The 21,711-nt window shown below is 42.4% G+C and overlaps 1 protein-coding gene across 1 annotated transcript in view; it reads left to right on the forward strand.

Annotated features, from left to right (window-relative positions):
• The window catches only part of NSUN6 (NOP2/Sun RNA methyltransferase family member 6), a 40,912-nt gene extending 19,522 nt beyond the window's left edge, over window positions 1-21,390 (forward strand). Inside the window, exons 7-12 of the mRNA XM_019532377.1 lie at window positions 3,082-3,163; window positions 7,855-7,974; window positions 12,277-12,421; window positions 15,094-15,239; window positions 17,758-17,883; window positions 20,399-21,390. Of these exons, the coding sequence (XP_019387922.1) occupies window positions 3,082-3,163; window positions 7,855-7,974; window positions 12,277-12,421; window positions 15,094-15,239; window positions 17,758-17,883; window positions 20,399-20,611 (832 nt within the window). The 3' untranslated portion in view covers window positions 20,612-21,390. The remainder of the gene's footprint in view (window positions 1-3,081; window positions 3,164-7,854; window positions 7,975-12,276; window positions 12,422-15,093; window positions 15,240-17,757; window positions 17,884-20,398) is intronic.
• The last annotated feature ends 321 nt before the right edge of the window (window positions 21,391-21,711 follow it).

Here is a 21,711-nt window from a genome sequence, read left to right on the forward strand (position 1 = left end):
TCACCAATGAACCCCCCAAACACACACCCAAGAACCCCACACCCACCTCCCTCACACACTTGTTCCCACACCCCCTCCTGCAAACCCCATGTGCCTCCAATGTCTCATACCCTGTGTACCCGTAGCTGCCAGAATGGGGCCTACTGGCAGCAGCTGTGGCTGCAGGAGCAGCTGTCCCCACATCCTGGTTAGTGAAGGGTATCATGGGATGGGGTCCCCAGGAATAGCCGTGATGCCCGTATGGCTCCATGACCATGCCAGTCTTGCCCAGTGGGCACCCTTTTCCTCACTTGCCACATCTTGTTGGTAATTACAGTAAATTGGGATGCTGCCCTCAAGTTTGTGTATTGGGCACAATCCTGATGGACTCCACTGAACCCCATGGGTTCTTGGACCCCTTTTGGGTCCTGCTCAAAATGGTTGCATTTTGGCCTTATGGTCTACATGTATGGCTCCGAAACCGCCTCTTTACCATGCCACAAGCCTCGCAGATGGTATTTACACATTGTCCCTCTGGTGCTGGGGTCTGTCCACCCCCTTTGTCACCATGCCCCCTGGCACTGGGGTCTCCACACTGTAGTGGGGCTCCAGTGAGGCCTCCTCCTTTCCTAATAGCCTCAATCCAATCCATCGGTTTATAAACAGCAACCAAAATATGAGTCCTTGGGCTATAACATAACACAAGCAGTTCAGGGTGTGCTCTGTCCCTTTAAAAGAGTCAGACTTCCCCCCAGCACTAAGTGCCTTTTAAGCCAGGGTACGTGGTGAGCTCCTGGAGCCCCATTAGTCCTATATGCAGCATATCAGGCAACCAAAGCATCTCTGGGCAATTCTTCCCTGGAGGCTCCTTCCCCTGGCTTCTGCTAGAGAACTAACCCCCGCTGGTCTCAGCCCTGGGGTTTATGTGCGTCCAGAGCCCTGCCTTCTTCCAGACAGCTGATCAGGTGCAGGTGCAGGCTAATTCCCTTGTTAGCATGTTGCCATAGCAACCTGTACCTGTGGAATTTCTGTCTGGCTCCCAGGGCCCTCTCCCTTGGCAGTTTCTGCTCTTAAAGGAGCAGGCATCTTAGTGTCCTGCAATAAAAGAGTCAGGGGATGCTCTGATTTTTCTGTGATAAAAAAACAAAAGCAAAAACCAAATCATATAAATATTTATAATTTTTTTATCATGATGATAGAGGTACTGGTAGGCTTCTAAATTGTTTTAAAATTGTAAATATATCAATAAAACATTGCCCAACTGATTATTCAGTCTCTTTCTAGATGTATATCCTGGTGCTCCCTGCTTAAAAATTGCATATTCTCTGATAAAAAAATCCCAAATTTACTCTTTAAAATACCCCAAAATTCATGTTCTTCCATGATTAAAATGAAAAGCCACTACGTATATATATCCACCCTCAGCACCCACCCATTCATGTCTGCACACCTGCCAGATCTGGATGGGGACTGCCTGGGCACCACTATATATATGCCAGCCGGCACCATTGTATATAATCATGGAAAACTTGGATTTTGGGGTATTTTAAAGAGTGAATTTGGGACTTTTTGGTAGAGAATTTGCAATTTTTAAACAGGGAGCACCAGGATTCCTGCTAGTGAGGCAAGGGGTGGGACCCAGGCACTGGCACTGGGGACCCAGCTGGAGGGCAAATGAGGTGGCTGACTTCCTGACCATTTGGGGCCAGGAGAACATGCTTTGACAGTTCAAAGCAGGCCACCACACAGCACATCTTTCAGGCAATAGCCACCCAGATGGTAGGGCGGGGATAGACATGGCAGCAGTGCTGCACGAAGGCCAACTGTGTAGTCACAGCCCACTGGCAGCAGGCCCAGAGGTACAGGAGGCTCTATTGCAGTGCCCATGCCACAGCCCAGGTGACCAGGCAATCCCCATCCAGGTCTGGCGGTCTGGCAGGCATGCAGACATGGACTGGGTGGATGCTGTTGCAGGTGGCTGCAGGTCATAGCCAGACAGGAGCCTCCACTACCAGACTGCTGCAGTGGGTAGAGGGTGCAGGGTCCAGTTTAGGTCAGAGCTGCTGCAGTAGTCTAGGTGGCGCAGGGGGCTAGTGTCTGCATATGTCAACTGGCTGGGCCTCAGAAGCTCCTGAAACCAAGTACCCTTGAGCTTTTTATACTACTGGGGCCAGCACAGGTGGCTGCAGATCCAGGAGGAGCTGGGCAGGGTCAGTTTGCCCCAAGTGGCACAACTTGCCCCACACCAAAGTGCATGTTCAAGCATATGTGCTGAGGCACAAATCTCTGGCACAAATTTGTGCTGCTCTTATTTGAGCTGCTGCAAGTGCATGTGCCTGCACATGTGGATGCACTCATTCTGATTAATTCAGCAGATATTTTTTCTTCAGCTTCACAAGAATGTATTCTGTTTGATTTTGCTAAGTTAATAAGCCTCCACACTTGGCAGGACTCCTCCTTGGTGACTATTTTTCTGTTCCTACTGATTTGATCCAGTTTGGATAGGTTTAAGCCTTACCCTTCTCCCTTTTCCCAGTCTCCCAACACACTTTTTTGGTTAATGAGGCTGTATTTTAGGTTTTGTCTCTGTATCACAATCTGTTTTAGAACTGGTTGCCAAAGAAGTTATCCAATTTAAGATTATTTGCTGCCAGAGAAAATTAATTTACTTTCCTTCTCCCAACACGCACAAAGAGCATGTGAAGTGGTGTGTTCTGTATCATGTCAGAATAAGAGCTGCTTCTTCCATGTCTGAGATATATAAAACAAATAATAATTTTTTTATGTGAAACAAAGGCACCCTATTCAGACCATTTTATTTTGTGCTACCCGAGGTGCTGGAATGAAAGTAGTTGAATATACAACCCTAGAAGTTGAGTCTGCCATATTTACTTTTCTTATTGTGTATAAGAATGGAATAATGTTGGGAAAAAAAAGAACATCATGGCCAAATCAGTATTATTTGAGCCCCTCAATGCTGTTGAAAGTCAATTATTATGAAGACAAAGACTCTTTCCATGGCAGAAGGTAGTTTTAAAAGTATAGGCAGCACAGATAATTTGGTTGAATCAGTCAGATTAATATGTATTTTGTGCTTTTCAGGGGGATGGGCGTAAGAATGACAGACCCAATCTATCTTAGTCCTTCATTTGACAATGTGTTATCCAGTTATTTGTTTTTACAGGTACGTATATTACTAAGTAGGTCAGTACAATTTTCAGAAGAATTAATATCCTAAAAATGAATTATTAGGAGTCTACATTTTTCATTTTCAAATAGGGGCCATAGCACATAAATCAATAGTTTCTCCATTTAAGTGGTTGTAGATAGAATAAAGTAGGGGTTGTCAGCCAGCGGTACGCATACCCCTGGGGGTACTTGGACCGGTCCTAGTGGGTATGCGTGGGCAGGTGGGGAGGGAGCCCTGCCATGTCCTAGGAGCAGGGTCAGGGCGGGGCGAGGGCTGTGACGCCCCTCTGTGAGGCAAGGAAGCTTGCATGCGCCAGCTGCCACCACCCAGTGAGCTTTCCTGCCCCACCCTGGCCCTACTCCTGGGAGACAGCAGTGCTCTATCCCTGCCCGCCCATGCACCGTCCCTGCCTACCTGCTGCATGTCCAGCCATGTGCTACTCCTCCCCTCCTGCTTGGCATCTGGCTGTGAGCTACTCCCCCACCCCCAGATTCCAGCTACACATGCTACCTCCCTCTCCTCCCCTCCCCTCCCCCCACTCAGTGCCTGACCACTTGTGGTATGTAGACTAAAAAAGGTTGAAAAACCCTGGAATAAAGCATCGATAGGCATCTAACACATTTGTACTGAAATGGAATGGCTGTGGACATAGTGGGTCCTGGCAGGCATTGCATTTATTTCATGATTAAATGGCACGCTCCACACTTGCCATCAAAATGTTCCACAATGCTGTGTTGACAGGAGCATAGCATAGGCAACTGGGGATTGGGGATCTCCCCAGTTTCCAGGAATTCATGCTCTGCAATGCATGTAACAGGCTACAGGCAAGCTGGGGATCACAGCTCCCCATGCCCTAGTGCATGTACAGCTGCATACCCCAAGCAGATGCATTTTTTTATTGCTGAGTATTTTTTTATCCCTGATTCCAACAGTTTGCATATTTTGCCATACCAGACGTTGAATGGGATCCAGGATAAAATGCTTCAGATCCCATCACATAATTATATAAGCATCTGCCAGGGGCTGGAGAGATCTACCATATTTACTCAAATCCAAAACAAGTTTCTTTTCCCTTCATTTAATATAAGGAGTGGGGGGGAGGGCGGGCAGAGAAAATCTTGACGTAGATTCAAGTATAGGGCTGTACAAGGGCCAGAAATACTGCCACCGCTGCTGCCTGGTTGTGGCCAAGGTGACTATGCAGTCTGGGAGATTACATATGGTGAGGGAGAACAGGGAGACTGCAAGGTGTGGGGGAAAGCATGTAAGGGAATCTGTGTGATAGTAGGAGAGCTGTTGTAGCTCTGGCTCCACATCCAGCCTCAACTCAGGCCAGGGGCCGGGTCTGCCACCATTACTGCTACTGCCACCACTGCTGCCAGGCTGGAGCCGTAGCTACTATTTGCTCCATTTTGCGCTCTTATTTTATAGCACTGAAATCAAGATTAGGTGCAAAGTCTTAGTTTTTAAAAACAAAGATAACATTAGTTCCCAGTATGTCTGAATAACAATTCTAATTTAAATGTCAGTTCAAATAAGCCATTGTTTGTAGTTGTAGCTGTGCTTTCTAAAAATTAATTTTCTGGTTTTGCTTGTATAATTCTTGAAAAGTTGGGAAACAGTTCACAACTTCCTATGATAGCTTCGTCTATAGTATGACACAGTACAGTGCAGTGTTGTGTCTTAGGGCCCCTGGCAGACTTTTTAGTTGTGAGATAGGAATCTGACACATTTTTCCTGGATTCCAAAAATTATGCATCCTGCCAGGACACATGAGTTCTGGGATAAAAATAGATCCAAATTATGCAACTGCAGGTGTAGGGAACAAGACATTGGGACAGACCCTGATGTCATGCTTCTGTACTGATGACCTCCCTGCATGCAAGCAAGCTGAAAGCCATGTGGTCTAGTTGCGCAATGTAGCCCTGCAGAGATGCTGGACTGCTCTGTGTGGCTTTCAAGTTGCTGGTGAACAGGGACCCATCAGCAGATTAGCTTCCAGCATGATGGTGCCTGAAGTCTCACACTGCAGTCCAGTGTAGGCCCTATCAGCTCCCCACATACCAGTAAGTTCAAAGGGCACTGTAAGAAATGCATCATCAGAGACAGATCCCAATGCCCAGCTCCACACCTGTCAGCAACTAAATCCTCTAGACAGCCAGTGCCAAAAATGCCATACTTTCAAATTAAAATATGATGCAAATCAGCCACAAAGATGTCCTACATTTAATATGGAACATCTTTGTGGCTGGTTTGCCATTTTATCACATCATTGGCTGAATGTGTGATAGGTTATAACTTATTGTGTTATTAACACATCCATCAATGTTCTTAGTTATAATTTTTGTTAACAAAAGGTGTCAGTATAGTATTTTAGTTACACTAATTTAATTTAAATTATTTATATTTCAAAAGAATCTTAATCTGGAGGTGTATCATTTGCTGATCACTGCGTATATTTTTGTGACCAAAATTTAAAATATTTAAACTTAGGGTATATGGCTGACATACAATAGAATTTCAAAATGATAGAAACTAGGGGTTCACTGATTTTCTTGACTGATCCCAATAGCTAATTAATAACCAGTGATATTAGCTGATACTGATCTGATAACTGATTTAGAGGAATGCAACCGGGCAACATGGAGAGCAGCTCCCTGCAGGTAAGTCAGTGGAGGGGAAGGGGCACAGGGGAGGAAAGAGGCATGGGAGGGGGACGATTGAGGCTCCCATGGTGAGGGAGGGAGTGGTGCTGCGGATGCTGCCCAGCAAGGGTGGTGAATGGGACCCAGGGCCCAGGCAGGGAGCAGGACAGAGCCAGGGCAGCTCATCCAGGGGATCTGCTTCCTGTCACTTAAAAATGGTGGTGGTGGCACTTGAACTAAAGCTCATCAAATGAGCTTTAATTCAAGCACTGCCACTACTGTTTTTAAGTGCGGGAACACTTTTAACCAGAGCGGAGCTCAGCTGGGCAAATGCAGATGTGGGCTGCCCGCTGTAAGCTTGGGGCTCTCCTCTCTGTTGTCTTTCCCTCGGGAGCCCCACAGCAGCCACGTCCCCTACCTGCCCAGCACAACTTGCCACCCTGACCACTGCCAGGGAGGCAGGGAATATGTAGCAACCATGGGGCTCCTGTGGGAAAGGCAGCAGAGCAGAGAGCCACCTGTTGCTCTGTCCTGCTCCCTGTCCTGGGTCCCATTCACTGCCCTGGCTGGGCAGCACCCCCAGCCCTTGCCCCACTTTCTTCCTCATCAGGGGACCTTCTTCCCTTCCTCATGCCCCTTCCCCTGCACAGGCTTACCTTCATGGCGCTGCTTTCAATGCTGCCCAGCTTCATTCCTGCATGCAGATGTGTGCATGCATGCGACGTTTAAGGTCCTGGGCAGAAGGCATATTGTGACATTATGCTACACCGGTCAAAAAAAGTTGATAGCCAGCAATCTTAATTTTCTTTTTATCGGTGTTGATCTGATACGCAACTGGTATATTGATGCACCTATAATAGAAACTATCTTTTCATTTTTTGACTGCTGCCGAATAGGATCTAAAATTAGCATATCATTTATAAAACAGAAAAGAAGGTTCCAATTAAGATACTTCTAAAAATACTCTTTTCCAACTCAGACAGATATGTGAAAGTGTTTACATATATAGTTTAAAGACAGCACATTATTACTTCCAAGGACATCTGTTCTGTAAGCACTACAAACCAGCTTGTCAGTATCTTAAAATCAGGTTTTAAGATCTAATGGGTTAGGTATTGGATTAAGATTCCTTGCTTATATTTCTGTACTAGATTTTTGTCACTAATATTCAGATTCAATCAAATAATCTAATTAATTATGCTATAGATAATTAACTTTCTTAGAGTAGCTGCATTTCTCTCTTTCCCTTCTGGTCTCTGAGCCCGGCCATCAGATATCAGGCTTTGTGTTTTGCCTCTCAGGTCAAATTCTGTAGTTCCCTTGCTCCTACACAGATGTGGTAAAGACGTACATCCATCACATCATTCCAGTTGGACTTGCTAGCTGTAACAATAATTTCATTAGTCTGTGATCAGCAGTGTACAAAGTGATCATTATCCTTCTTAAAACCAGAATGCTGTTGATATTAGCAGTAATAATAAGGCATTTACAGAAAAAGATTTTGAAAACAGACGGACCTACAGGTGAAGTAGACAAGAGTATTTATTATCATCTTGTGATGGTACCTAAGGCAAGCCTGACTTCCGTGGACACTCCAGCTAGTCCTGTAACAGCTTGCAAACGATTGCTGATGGGGAGCTTATATCTAGCCATGTAGTCATTTTTTGTTTGTTTAGTTTACAGCCAGCTATTAAATTAAGCCGGTATTATTCACAGAGAAACCATTCTAATAAGTTGGCTAATATTCGACATATGTAAGTTATAGAGGGCTTCGGGTCTGCCACAGCATCGTTCTCTTTGATTTGTGCATGAGAGTTGCTGTGACAAGTGTGACAACCTCAATTGTTGTTGCTTAAGTTCTGAGGAAAAGCTGCCAGAGACTTAAAGCAAAAGATAACGATATACTTAATGTGATATAAATAACATTTTTCATTCTGTTATGGAAATAACTGAAAATATAAGTGGCTTCACTATTTACTGTTTTCAGAACGTATTTATTGTTTGTTATCCCTCATATTCTAAATCATTGGTTTATGCTAGAACTTACCCTCTGCAGTTGTGAGCCATGTTCTAAACCCTCAACCAGGAGAGAGAATTTTGGACATGTGCGCTGCACCAGGGGGGAAAACAACCCATCTTGCAACATTAATGCATGATCAGGTAAGAGAAGTCATTGAGCATCTTCTGTCTCGAGAAGGAAAGCCTGACTTGCATTTCATTAGCATGACTCACTTCACTGATCTATCAAGATCCACAGATAACTCAATGATTTGAATAGCAAATCATTAATATTTGAAGATGCTTCTTACTGGTTTACTTTAAAGCATATCAGAATTACAGACTTCCTGTATTAAATAGTCACCTACCACAAAAAGAAATCTGTTTCTGCAAATTGATCTGATTTTGTTGGACATATAAGTCAGGAGTCTCTAAAAGCGTCCACACCTGAGGACAGGAGGGTGATCCAGGTAGACCTTGACAGGCTCAGCAGATGGGCAGACAAGAACTTGATGGTGTTTAACACCGAAAAATGCAAGGTTCTTCACCTTGGGAAGAAAAACCTGCAGCATGCTTATAGGCTTGACAGTGCAACGCTGGTTAGCACTACAGATGAAAGGGGCCTGGAGGTCATGATTGACCACAGGATGAACATGAGCCTTCAGTGCGATGCTGCAACTAGTAAAGTGAGCAAAATACTGGCTTGCATCCCTAGATGCTTTTCAGGCAAATCCCAGGACATCATTCTCCCATTGTACTCAGCCTTGATGAGGCTGCAGCTAGAGTACTGCATCCAGTTTTGGGTTCCACAATTCAAAAAGGATGTGGAAAAAATTGAGAGAGTGCAGAGGAGAGCCATGCTTATGATCAAAGGTCAGGAAAACAGACCTTATGATGAGAGGCTGAGAGCCCTGGCTCTCTTCAGCCTGGAAAAGCGCAGGCTCAAGGGTGATCTGGTGGCCACCCATAAGTTTATAAGGGGTGTTCACTAGGATCCAGGGGAATGTCTATTCACCGGAGCATCCCTGGAGATGACAAGTTCAAACGGTCACAAACTCCTCCATGACTGTTTCAGGCTGGACATAAGGAAAAACTTCTTTACTGTCCAAGCCCCCAAAGTTTGGAACAGACTGCTGCCGGAGGTGGTTCAAACACCTACTTTGAACACCTTCAAGAGACATTTGGATGCTTATCTTGCTGGGATCCTATGATCCCTGCTGACTTCCTGCCCTTGGGCAGGGAGCTGGACTTGACGATCTTCCAAGGTCCCTTCCAGCCCTAGCGCCTATGAATCTATAAAAAAAGAAAGAAAAAAAGAAAAAGAAAGTTTTCTCACCTTGGTTGAATAGAAATACTGACGTAAGTAAGGCAAATTGTTGAGGAGCATACAAGGGTGTTGAAGCTGAGAATATGTAGGAAGCATGAGTTAGTGGCCTGGCAACTGCCTGCACTACAGTGAGGATGGCAACAAATATCAGTGAAATGCTGACAGTCTTTCAGTGCTTTCCCACAATTCCCTCCAACAGCTGATCCAGTAGACTGGGAAACTCTTAGATTGCTTCAGTGGAAAGAACCATAGCATATGCTACCAGAAACAACAGAAAGGAGAACAGAAGAAAGGAAGATACAATAATACAGTTAGGGCTTTGTGAGTGTACTCCCTGAGGATTGATTGTGGCACTGTCATGCCCTAGCCAGCCCCTTTTCAGCATGATGAGCCAGGTTGCAGCAGTCCCAGGCTGGCAAGCTGAGCCCTGGGACCCCCTGGCAGGCAGGGATGCTCATCCCCAGCTCAAGGGGATGCAGTCCCAGGTGCATATGCAAAAGCAGCACTCAGGAGCAATAAACTCCAGCACAAACCATGCTGGAGTCTATTCAGCTACATCAATTAAAGAGAAGATACCAAGTCATCTTCCACCAGAGAGGTATGGTTTTCTTTCATAACAAAGAGGAAAAGTAGATTTTAACACTTACTATTAAAATGAAGTGAAATGAGGTTATGGACAAAACATCAAGTGATTTTAGACGGTACAGATTGTAGCATAATGCACTTTAACAGTTGTCTCTTTGTTAACAGGAAGGCTTTGCAATGACTAGTCGTGTATACTTAGAAGGGCTCTAATGCTTGTGGTAGTCTGCTCTAACATAATCATCCTAGTGCTTACTGAAGTGTTCAGCCCTTCAGTAATTACAAACGTGCATTAGGCATTCAGTGGGTGCAGCCATAAAGCTTACAAGAGCTTCAGTCTGGTAAAGAAGAGTTTTATGCTTTTGTCATCAATTTACTTCCACCTATACTTTTAGCATGTATATGCATTTTTCATGGTTTTTGTACCTCAGCACCTTCTTTAAACTCCACAAATATTTAAATTTAAATTGTCCATACGGAAAAGACATTTATCGTATCTGCAGCTGTAATCTGTACCATTCTAACATCCAATCACTAAGTAACGCTTCAGGAGAATATGAGGATTAATTAAATATCAACATACCTTGCAAATGTATGTAAATTAAAACCATAAAGTGTGCTTTACAAAGTATGCTTCTCTGATTTGTCTGCTTTGCTTTCTGATTCTTAAGTTCTGTTCCCATATGTTTCTTATCTACTCTCTGTATACCATTTTGTAGGTAATTTATTTTTCCCAAAGGTGTAAGTAGTTTTATGATGTATTTCTGTGACATTATTACATAACACAATACCAAATATATTCTATAACTTAATTAAAATATGAAGGTAGTTGAAAAATGTGAAATCCCCTATTTTTAGTCAAGTACTCAACATTTTCTGAACACTAATAGAAGTAGTCAGAAAATAGAAGTGTTTAGGAAATTATTTCCCCCCCTGCCATTTTAAAACAACATTTTTTATCAGAATTTGTTTTTTGTTTCAGTTGTTAATAATAGCAAAGTCTTTTAGTTTGTGGGGTTGAGAAATAAATGAAGATAAATCCTTCTTTAAACAGTTACCTCATTAAAAAAAATCAAAAAGTTAGTCAGTTTACAGATAAGCTGAATGCATTTATGGAGAGTTTAACTTCAAATATTAGTAGCTCCTGAGAGTTTTTTCCCATAATTGCAATTGTGTACCTAATGATCTAAAGAGTATGATTTCTACTTTAAAAAATACTTTCAGTATGTCAGTTATAGCCATTTACAGGTCCAGCATATTTCACTGTGACATTTAATGTCTTATTCACAATGAGTCCACTGAGTTTTGCATCTTTCCAACTTTGGGATCAGGCTCTGGCTTATATAATTTCTGAGAGCATACAGCTAAAATTTTGCCAGAATAGTTGCATAAGGGGTTTTTAAAGGTAAGCTTTATACTGGCAAATAGCCTAATGCAGTCCTGCCAGCATATAGTGTTTTTGTTGGTATAACTTCCTTTCTCTTAGTATTCTTCTACTCGTATAAGCTGTACCTAGAATAAAGAAGCGGTTTGCCTGTGTAGATATACAGATATATTTAGACAGACAAATCCTCTTAGTTACAGCTTTAGAGGACAAGCCTTTTTAATGAGAAGCAGTACTTTTTTAAACTGGAACGTTTTTATTCATGAGACATTTCACCTGTTCAGAATACATAATCTGAAGGACAATCATGGAAGAACCTGATTTTAACAATAATGTGCTAGCCCATAGCATGACAAATCTTGCCCTTCTCTGTCAGCTGTAGAGCTATACTCTTCATTTGTCTAACACAATTACTGCTCTTCAGATGCTTCCATGTGTCCCTAACTCCCTTTCTACAACCGCTCTCTATCCCACTGCCTTTCCACCGGGATCAGAAACACCACCTCTGCTTAGCAAGGGGCAGCCATGACCTTGGGTTTTCAGTTCCTAGTCACTAGGCATTCTCAGCATAACTTCTTCCGACATTAACTTTTGCCAGTGCTGTTACTCTTCTAGAGTATGCACTCCATGTCATTAACGTGGGTTTTCTTCATTGTGTTTGTAGATCACATTTATATTATTCTACTTCTTCCTGTAATTTGTCCTGCAGGCTTGCAAGGCAGAAGGATGCAATTTGCTCCTTGCATAAAATCAAAGTGGTGAAATTGTGATTTTTTTCCATTTGTGTCTATTTTTTTCCATTATTTACAGTATTTGTTAGAAGAGTAAACTGATCACTACTGTAATGGGAAAGCCAGGAGTATTATTTTTAATTGTAGGTTCATTTCATTTGCTCTTCAGACATGCTGTAGTTATGACTCTTGTTCTGTTCCCAAGATGGAAATAATTCAATAGTGTCCATTGCCTTTGATTCTTTTTAGTTTGCTAAAGAAATCTTTTGTTGCTATTTCAATACAGGTCAGTAACTAGCTAAAGTAAGGATTTGAGTGTCTTATTTACCCATCCTTCATAATTTACCCATCTCAATAAAAGGTGAGAGGTATTGTACCTGTTTTTAGCAGCTGCTCATCTGTGTAAACACAACATTTTGTGTGATCTTTGCTTTTTTCAGGGTGAAGTCATAGCCATGGATAAGATTGCTAGCAAGGTCAAAAAAATTACACAGAATGCTGCATTATTGCAGCTGAATTGTATTAAGGCATTTTGCTGTGATGGAACTAAGGCATTTGCAGTTAGGAAGACAGAGGACACAGAAGGTAAAGTAAATGATTGTAAAAGCTTTGGATAATAGCTTTTGGAAGAAAATGATAATCAGATTTGTGCAAGTGCTTTTAAAACTACCACAATATCCCCAAGTCCTTTAAATCTTGGCAGATACCCAGAATGCTGTAACACTGGATATTCTTTTAGTTTCTACTATTCTGCAATTCTCAGCTTCTCAAGTGCAGAAGTCTTAATTGTTTGTCCTAATCACAACCTAATGTGCTTGAGGAGGTATTTATTCCTACCACAGATAATATCAGAGGGAGTTGGATAGTAAGTTTTTCTTTATGATGGTGTTTAACCCCATGCTCTGGATGGTTTCACAGTTTTCAGTGATGAGAAATCAGTAGGTTTGGAAGAAAAGCTTCTCTGTACCTCCGAATCTCCATCTGTAGAATGGGGTTACTAATCCCTAACTCCCAGGAGCACTATGAAGTTTATTTATTGTTTGTACAGCTGTTTCAGACACATAGATGGCAAGGGCTGTGAAAGCCCAGAGTGTTATTTTTATTTTAGGTTCATTTCATTTGCTTTTCTGATATGCTGTATTTATGACTCTGGTTCTGTTCCCATGATGAAAATATGTCATTGGTATCTATTGCCTTTTGATTCTTTCTAGTTTGCTACAGAAAGAAACAGCAAGTTTCTTTGCTATTTTAGCACAGCTCAGTAGATAACTAAAGTAGGGATTTGAGTGCATAAGCTACCCATCTTCCATGTGTAGGCAGTGCATATCAATGCCCCTGTGCCTTATAGTTAGATTGTCTTCTAAAGTCAAATGTGGTGGTATTTAATACTTATGCAAATTAGTAATATGTAGTAAGAGCACAAGTTTGATATAGAACAGGTAGAGATTGAACAGGCTTTACCACATATCTCTGCAATTAAGTCAAAAGGTACAACCTGGTCTGTGGTCCAGTTTAGAGCCTCTCTCAGGCAAAGTCTATTGGTCATGCTGTAAAGCAGGGGTCAGCAACATTTTTGGCCGGAGTGTCAAAAACACCCTAACCTTGACTTGGAGATGAGTGTGCTGGGGGCAGATGGTGGGGGAGCTACCAAGCACTTTCCTGCCATGCCCTGAGGCTTGTGTGCAGCCACCACTAGCCATGGAGGCTAGGCAGATCACAGCAGGTGGTGGGCAGGCTGCAAGCAACTACACTGCAATTGGAGCAAATGCATAGGCTGCAAGGAACTGCACTGCAAGCAACTGCGCTCCAGCTCTGAGGCCAGTGGCAGCTGCACGTGCGCCTCGGGGTTGCACTGATCTGGGCCCTCCCTGCTGTCTACCCAGAGATGTGCGTGCAGCTGCCGCTAGCAAGGATCCGGGCAGGGTCTCCACAGACCTTGGTGCAGCAGCTTGCAGCTTCCCTGCAGCAGCCAGCCTGGGCTCTGGGCAGGCCCCTGCCACAAGCCAGGAGCCCCCCTGCCCCCCGCTTTGCTCCCTGAGGTGTGCATGTAGCCGCTGGTAACAAGGTTCCAGACCCCCATGCAGCTGTTTGCAGCCTCCCAGCTGCCTGTCACAGCTGGCCTGGGCAGCTTGTAGCAGGGCTTGCATCTTCCTGGCCACCTGCTGTGAGCAGCTCAGGCTCTGTGGCTAACAGCAACCGCCCAGAGCCTATGCTGGCTGTGAAGTGCCAGCAAAATGGCCCCGTATGCCATGCTCTGACATGGATGCCAGAGATTGCTGACTGCTGCCATGTAGTTTAGAATCGTTTGGGTGTAGTGACCTAAATCTGGATAGCACTAAAGTGAAGCCCCAAGCTCATTTCCATCTGCAATATAAGATGAATTGGGGAGGTGTGTAATACAACATTCCTCTCTACTCTCTACTCCCAGATGGTGAAGAACCAGCAGTTTGCTTCCTCTGGAGTCCTCTGCTAAAGAGCCTTCTGAGCACAGGGCTGTAGGAATTTTGGCTTTCTGCAGCCCAGCAGGATTAAGGGGAGGGAGTTTCAAATTCCTTTCCTGCATGCAACTCTCAGCAGTATTTATACTACATTTTTTTAAACCAGTTAGCGTGCTGTGGGGCAGCCAGCATATCACATACCAGAGCTTGTAAGACATACTCCCTTTATAAAATGGTTTAAAATATACATATGAAAATGCAGCATGAAGACTAAGCATTAGCATGTATTGAGCCATTTAAGTAAGTACTTAAAATGCATGATAAACTTAACTGTAGGCTTTTTTATTTACCATATACGTATTTATTTTGGCGCAGGTATAAACAATAGTTGCTCATTGCAGCTCTATGTAGTACAGTTATATATCCCACACGCTGAAACCAAAATCCTGTGTCTCTGGCACTTTTTACATGGTGCTTTTAAAATTTTAAATTATGTTTGACATATGTTAATCTAGCATAATCTTGGACAGGTTCACCACAGTGTAAAGACAGCATTGAAATAAAAGGCATTGTTCTTTTTGGGATGAAGTCCATACAGTCATTACCAGAGTGCTGTGCCTTGTTTTGCTTGTCTGCAGATGAGGTTACTTTTGTAGTGATAGAATACAGGATACAAACATGGAAGCATTTAATGTTAGGCAGGCAGTGACAGCTTCCCATGATCCATGGTGCTGTCTCAAGAAAATAAGCAAAGACTGTTTAATATAACAAACATATTCTTCTGTAGCTTTTAAACATGCCAGTTGCCTTTTGCCACAGGACCTCCATTCTTGGCAGAGTCATTTGATCGAATTCTTCTTGATGCTCCCTGTAGTGGGATGGGACAGAGACCTAATATGGCTTATTCCTGGACTCTAAAGGAAGTGACCTCCTACCAGCCCTTACAACAGAAGCTTTTCACTGTGGTATGTATTAATTGTTGACTAAAAAAAGTTGAATGTTTTGCAGTCAGAGATGGTGAAAGATTAGCTTGCCTTGTTCAAGTAGTCGTACTTTGCTTTCTTTGGCTCTGGTTCTGGTTAGCTAGATGTTTTGTGTTATAAATGGCAAGAAGGACAAATCAAGAATCCCTCTTCATTCAGGGCAGGTATCATCCCATAAAACAATCCTTTACCCTTTCTGAGTACTTCTTTGCCCTCCTGGGGTTGCATTCTTTCTGCCCTAGTTAAAAGTGCCACCAATATGTGTTTAGCTTCTGCAGGCCTTTTTCTTTTCTTCAAAACATGTCCTGATCTTTATTTACCCTTATATAAAGAATGACAGGTCAGGGAAATTTTACCGTCTCTGTAAGCCAAGCCTAGGCCCCTAAACAAGAGGTCCCAACATCATGTGTAACCATGTTACCCTCATCTTCCAAAGTATTCTTTCATCTTTTATGTAAACCTCCTTCCAGATTCACTTGCAGGATTTTTTTTGCCACACATCCCCTTCTAACTACAAGCAAACTAGTACCTGTTGCACCCAGCTTACCTCTATAGTCTCTTTGGATGTCTATACACTTGCTCTGGGGTGGAGTGGGGGAGCGACTACTGGACAGCCACTCAGTTAAAATGCCCTAGTGTCATGTCATGTGTATTCAGCATCTCACATTTCAAAATGACTGGGGGCACTTTAACTAAAACTCGTTTGATGAATTTTAGTTAAAATGCCCATGCTTCTATTTTGAAATGCGGGATGCTGAATATACATGATACAGCAGCACACTGGAGTGTTCTAATTACAATGCTCTGTCAGACTTGATTAATTAGAATGCATTCTAATTAGAATGCATTGGAACATATGCATAGCCACCCTTTATTGCTTAAATATCACCCACCCCTTTCCCCACCCGGCCTTTTCTCAAAGTGATGCTGCATGGTCATTAGGGAACTACAAATCCCAGAACACGTGTTCTTAAAAAGGTGACACTTGGAGTAGAAATAAGCAAGTGCAAAACACTGATAAAGACTTCAAACTAAGAAGCGTTGATGTGGTTTGGAGTCTTACTTTCAAAACATCTTATTTTAGTACCCTCTGCGTTGATCAGATAGAGAACAGCAACAGTCATTTTGACTCAGTTAACTTCCTTCTCCTTCTTTGATTCAGTCAAATGCCTAGGGCCTTTCAAAGTTTTATAAACCATAGTCCCTTGTTTTCCATTCTTTCATGAAATTTCTACTTTTCTAGGAGGCAATGTCAGGAATCCAGTAATAGAAGGTGCTTCCAGCCCCTAAAAGCTCTTTATTGTATCTTTGTATCAGTAAAACAAGCACAGTAAAGAGAAACTATGAGGGGTGATCAAAAAGTTCTAAGACTTAGCCTTTATTTTAAAGAATAGTGTACAAACAACATTTTTATGAGCTGTCCCCTTCAAAGTAATCTTCCCCAGATGATATGTACTTGTCCCAACATTCCTGCTGCTTTCGGAAGCAATCCTGGAAGTCTTCAGCTGTGAGTTTTTTTGAGTTCTGCTTTCACATTCTTATGGATGGTTGGAATGTCATCAAATCTCCTTCCTTTCAGCTTCATTTGATTTTTGAGAACAGAAAAAAATCACATGGGGCAAGGTCAGGTGAATATGGAAGGTGTGGTATCACAGGAATGTTTTTTTTCAGCCAAAAATTCTTGAATGGAGACAGCAGTGTGTGAAGGAGCGTTGGCATGGTGCAGAGACCACTGACCATTTTCACACAGCTCGTGGTGGTTTCTTCTAACTTTATCGAATCAGAACCTCTTTATAAAAGGCCTGATTGATTGTTTGACCACTCGGTACAAAATCCTGATGAACAATACCCCGAACATCAAGTCTTAGAACTTTTTGATAAAACCATGTATATTTCACTTTTATTTCTACCAATTCCAACAGAGGACATCAGCAATAATCTTCATATGTATGTAGAAAGAACAAACATCTCCTATTGGTCATTGATCAAATAAGTTGATATCCATAATTGGCATCAGCTGATGAAACTAAAATCTAACCTGAGTCTGGATGAGTTATGCAGAACCTGCTAGATGGTTGCTATACAGCAGTTGGGGGCACATGTCACCTCCCACAGCCCAGGAGTCTGCATGAGCTAATATGCTTGTAGGGCAAGAAACTCCTTTCTCATTTTTAGTCTTGTACAATACAAATCCTGAGCCTTTTTCCAGAGTGAACTTGGAAATATTAGATCCTTCACTGTGTCTTTCAAAAGGGAGTAATGTGTTGTATGATTAACACAATGCCTAAGTCCTTGATAGAAACATCATTGCCTACATAAGTGTTCTATTATTTACCGATTGCACTACGGCAGTTTCATACATCCAAGTTACAGTTAATTATGCAATTCATAATTTACCTGTAACTAGATTTACTGTACTTACACGTAGTTAAAGAAATTGCTCATTTAATATGATCATAACACAGAAGCCAAAGCACAGTCTCTCCCTCTCTCTGTCTAGGCAGTGAAACTGCTGAAGCCAGGGGGTATTTTGGTGTACAGCACATGTACAATTACACTGGCTGAAAATGAGGAGCAGGTTGCTTGGGCTCTGGAAAATTTTCCCTGCCTCCAGCTTCAGTCCCAGGTAAGAAGAGTTTCAGTTTACTCAATGCAAATTTAGGGCACATGTTTCACCAGTGGTGTGTTAAATGATATCCTTCCTGTCAGGCAGTGAAACAGTTCAAGAACCCCACTCTGGAAAGAGTGAAGAAGTGATGTATGTGATTACATAAGCCAGTCTCCCTCACTGTTAGCTGTTGCAGATAGAAAGGGCATAGAGAATATTTTTCATCTATGTGTTCTATGCTCTTGCAGCAATGACTGTACCATGACACTTAAAGCCATCTTTGGTGCCTAAGAAGAATAGAGTGTTGTTATTTAAGAGAGTCTTAAACATACCCAGTTGAAAAGGCAGACACCTTGGATAATCACATTTATAAATGATTAAAAGCTGAGGTGAGAATAAAAGCCTTTGAGGATCAGGAGTATCCTGTCACCAGGAAGTCATGAAGTCCCGTGTTAGCATCCCACATGCCTTTAACTGAAGCAGGAGAGCATTATGTAATGACTAAACTATTTCACCTTGGATAACACATGAGAGTGAAGGCTGGTGGACATATGGCAATTTTCACAGTAGATTAACAGAGGTCTGATTATGGTTCACTGAAGGGTGCTTAAGTGGCTTCACAATATGACTTTCCTCTGTAGATTGCAGTGCTTTCTTGTATTTGCCCGCTACTTAGTCATTTAAAACTTAGAGGGATAATAGATAGTTCAAGACAGCTAGTGTTTTTCTGGCAGCTTTGTCCTTAATACATGTTGTTGTTATTTTTGTTCTTGTATTTCAAAGTACATTCACAGAAGAGTCCAATAGGTGTTATTAATGCTGTTGAAACAAGTATAAAGGGTCATGTATAGAATGAGAATAAAATATTTAAAAAACCATGCTGCTTGTGGGGAGGGAAAAGGGAGACATTAGCCAAAGGTATTGTCAAAGTAGCAGAGGTGCTTGACATGGATTTGCAGATTCACAGCCACTTGAGAAGAAATCAACATGTTCAGATCGAATTAATTTTACTGCCAGTGTTTGTAGGTGGTGGTGGCATATGGAACTTGTATAATCTTTAAGGCATCTCTTCAAAAAACAAATGCTGATACTTTGGGATATTTTATTCTTACACTATATTTAGTACTTTTGCGAGTTTTTTTAGAGATGAAAGGATAAGGTAGTAATTGTAAATTTTACAATTGATTGAATGCTTGAGAAAAAGTCTTAATTTGATATAGGTTTAATTTGTAACTTTTAAAAATATTTCTGTCTTGTATGCAATTGAGGAATATTAAATATTACTGATATATTGAAATAAAAAGTGAGAAAATATAGTGTTGTGATAACAACAGTACTTGGCTATATTCACAGTAGGAAGAAACGTAAGTGTAACCAAACATTTAACAGAGCTGAGGCTTTTGTTAATGATTATCACTTCAGAATCCCTTTGTTTCTTGGTATGAATACAGACCTCCTTTGGCACTTATTTCATGGGAATTTTCAGGTAACATCTACCATATCTTAGATTAATTTTATTTAGTGGAAGACAGAAAAGCACCTCCTGGTAAGAGTGCCGTGCTCCAAGAGCATTCTTGACAGGAGGCAGCGGTGGGGACAGAGTGGGGGAGCGAGGCCAGCGCCACTGGCTTTGCCCTGCCCTGCCTGCCCTCCCCCCCAGGCCCTGCTCCTGGAGGCAGCAGCAACAGTGCTGGCCTGTCCCCCCTCCCGCTTGGAAGGCAACAGCGGTGGGTGGAGTGGGCCTGGACCCTATGTGGCAAGCAGGGGAGGAGTGGCCCTGGGCCTGATGTGGTGGGGGGGAAGGGAGGAGCAGGCCCGGGCCTGACACGGTCATGGGGAAGAGAGGAGTGGGCCGGGGAGAGTGCGGCAGGGGAGGGGGTGGAGCAGGACCAAACCTCAAGTGGTGGAGGCAGAGAGAGGGAAGTGGGGGAAACGGGCCCAGACAAGAGTGGGGGCAGACATGGGGCTCTTTTCCTGCCTGTTCTGCTCCCCCCCCAATCATTCTTGACAGGCAGTTTGCTAGTACTTAAATATTCACGGGGGGGGGGGGCAGGGATTAGAACCCTGCATTAAACAGAGAGGGGGAAGTGACACAGCCTCTTCCTTTTTATGTGTGCTGGCAGCTGTGCCTTGCTCACATCTTCTAAATCAGAACCTGCAGATTGAATATGCAGAGGACACCTAGTTTTGTGAACTCCTGTAAAGCTCTTGAGCTGCTCCAGGTCAAGATTTAGGCATTTCTGCATATGCACCTCAGAAGATATTTGGGAACTACTGGTGAAAGCTTAGGTATCGAGGGAATTCAGGTGCCTCCAGGAATAGCTGGGGATTGTAAGTATCTAGGTTTTGGGGTCGAGCACCAAGGGCCCCCTTCTGAATCTAGTCCATTAAATAGAGCAAAGATGTCTAGTTATAATTATTCTACCAATATGCTAGAGATGATCACACAACAAATTTCTTGCATTTTTTACTTACTCAAAACAGTAAGTTCAGAGGAAGATAAATAATGTGCTTTATGTTCTTACTCCCAAAGGAACCACATATTGGAGGAGAAGGCATGATGGGAGCTAGACTGTCACTGGATAAGTTGAAGCTGCTGCAGAGGTTTGATCCCTCCAATGTCACTTTACAGAGAATGCATATTAACTCCTTGCTGGATGCCAAGGAAGAGGATCTGATTCATCTGGCAAATAAGGACTGTATAGGATTTTTTATAGCAAAATTTATTAAATTGAATGTTAAATAGGTATTTTGCAACACAACCCCAAAAATACCTTTGTAGGTTAAGTGTGGTTCAAACGTTAACCAAATTTCTTACTACTGCAATGTTGTCAGGCCAACAGGATGACGACATGGTTGCTATGGAAGCAGTAAAATCTGCCAGCTGTTCTGCTGGGAGAGAGCCACAGGTTGGAGAAAGAAAGTCACAGTTGGGGGAGGGGTATTTTCATTTTGAAGTCTCCATTTGCTTTTCAGTTTGCAGCCAGGCAGTATAGGAAAGAGGAGTAAATGCATTCAGATTGCTGCTTGCTTTGTTTTGTCAGGGTGGTTTCATTGTACAGTATTGCAAACACGTAGGAACAAGCTTTTGCTTGTTTTTTTTTCTTATGGGTATTTAAGTTATTTTATAAATTGCAAAAAATGAGATTTAATACAACGAAAGTAGTAAATCAGATTTTGCAGAAATGGTGGTTTCTGCGGGAGTTTGTAAACTGATATGTCATTAAATATTGCTAAGTGAAAGTGTAACATTTAACAAAGAGCTGTTTTCTCAATCAATACTTAAAACCTCTTTTCTCATTTATTTCAGTACAAGCAAGAATCTTTTTACGTATATATATACACACACAAAATACTATTTGACTTCATAGCACATCCTCTATAGCAGCATGTATAGATGAATGTATAATTATATCCCACTTAAGGGAATGGAACAAATATGTGTTTCAAGGACAACCTTCTCCTGTGTAAAACTGGGTCAGTTCCAAGATACCACATTGGGCTGATTGACCAGTGACTTTTTTTCAAGACAAATATTACTTGCAACAGTGAGGGCTACAACTGAATACCAAATGCCATGGGGAAGATTAGAATCTGAGCTTTCCTGGGACATTGCATATAACATTCCTTACTTTTTCTGACAGAATATGAGATCCCAGATCACATAATAGCTTGCTGTTCTCTCTCAACTTTGTTCAAACCTGATTGTTCTGATTAATATATCAAGCACTTCTAGGAACCAGGGCTCAATGTCTCCTGACACACTGCAGGCCACCTTTCAGATGACTCAAAGCATTAACTTCTAAGTGGTTAGAGGTACTAATTGCAAGAATTAGGTCCAAACTG

This window comes from Crocodylus porosus, unplaced genomic scaffold (assembly GCF_001723895.1).
Source record: "Crocodylus porosus isolate Cpor-Errol unplaced genomic scaffold, CroPor_comp1, whole genome shotgun sequence".
NCBI classification, from domain to species: Eukaryota; Metazoa; Chordata; order Crocodylia; family Crocodylidae; genus Crocodylus; species Crocodylus porosus.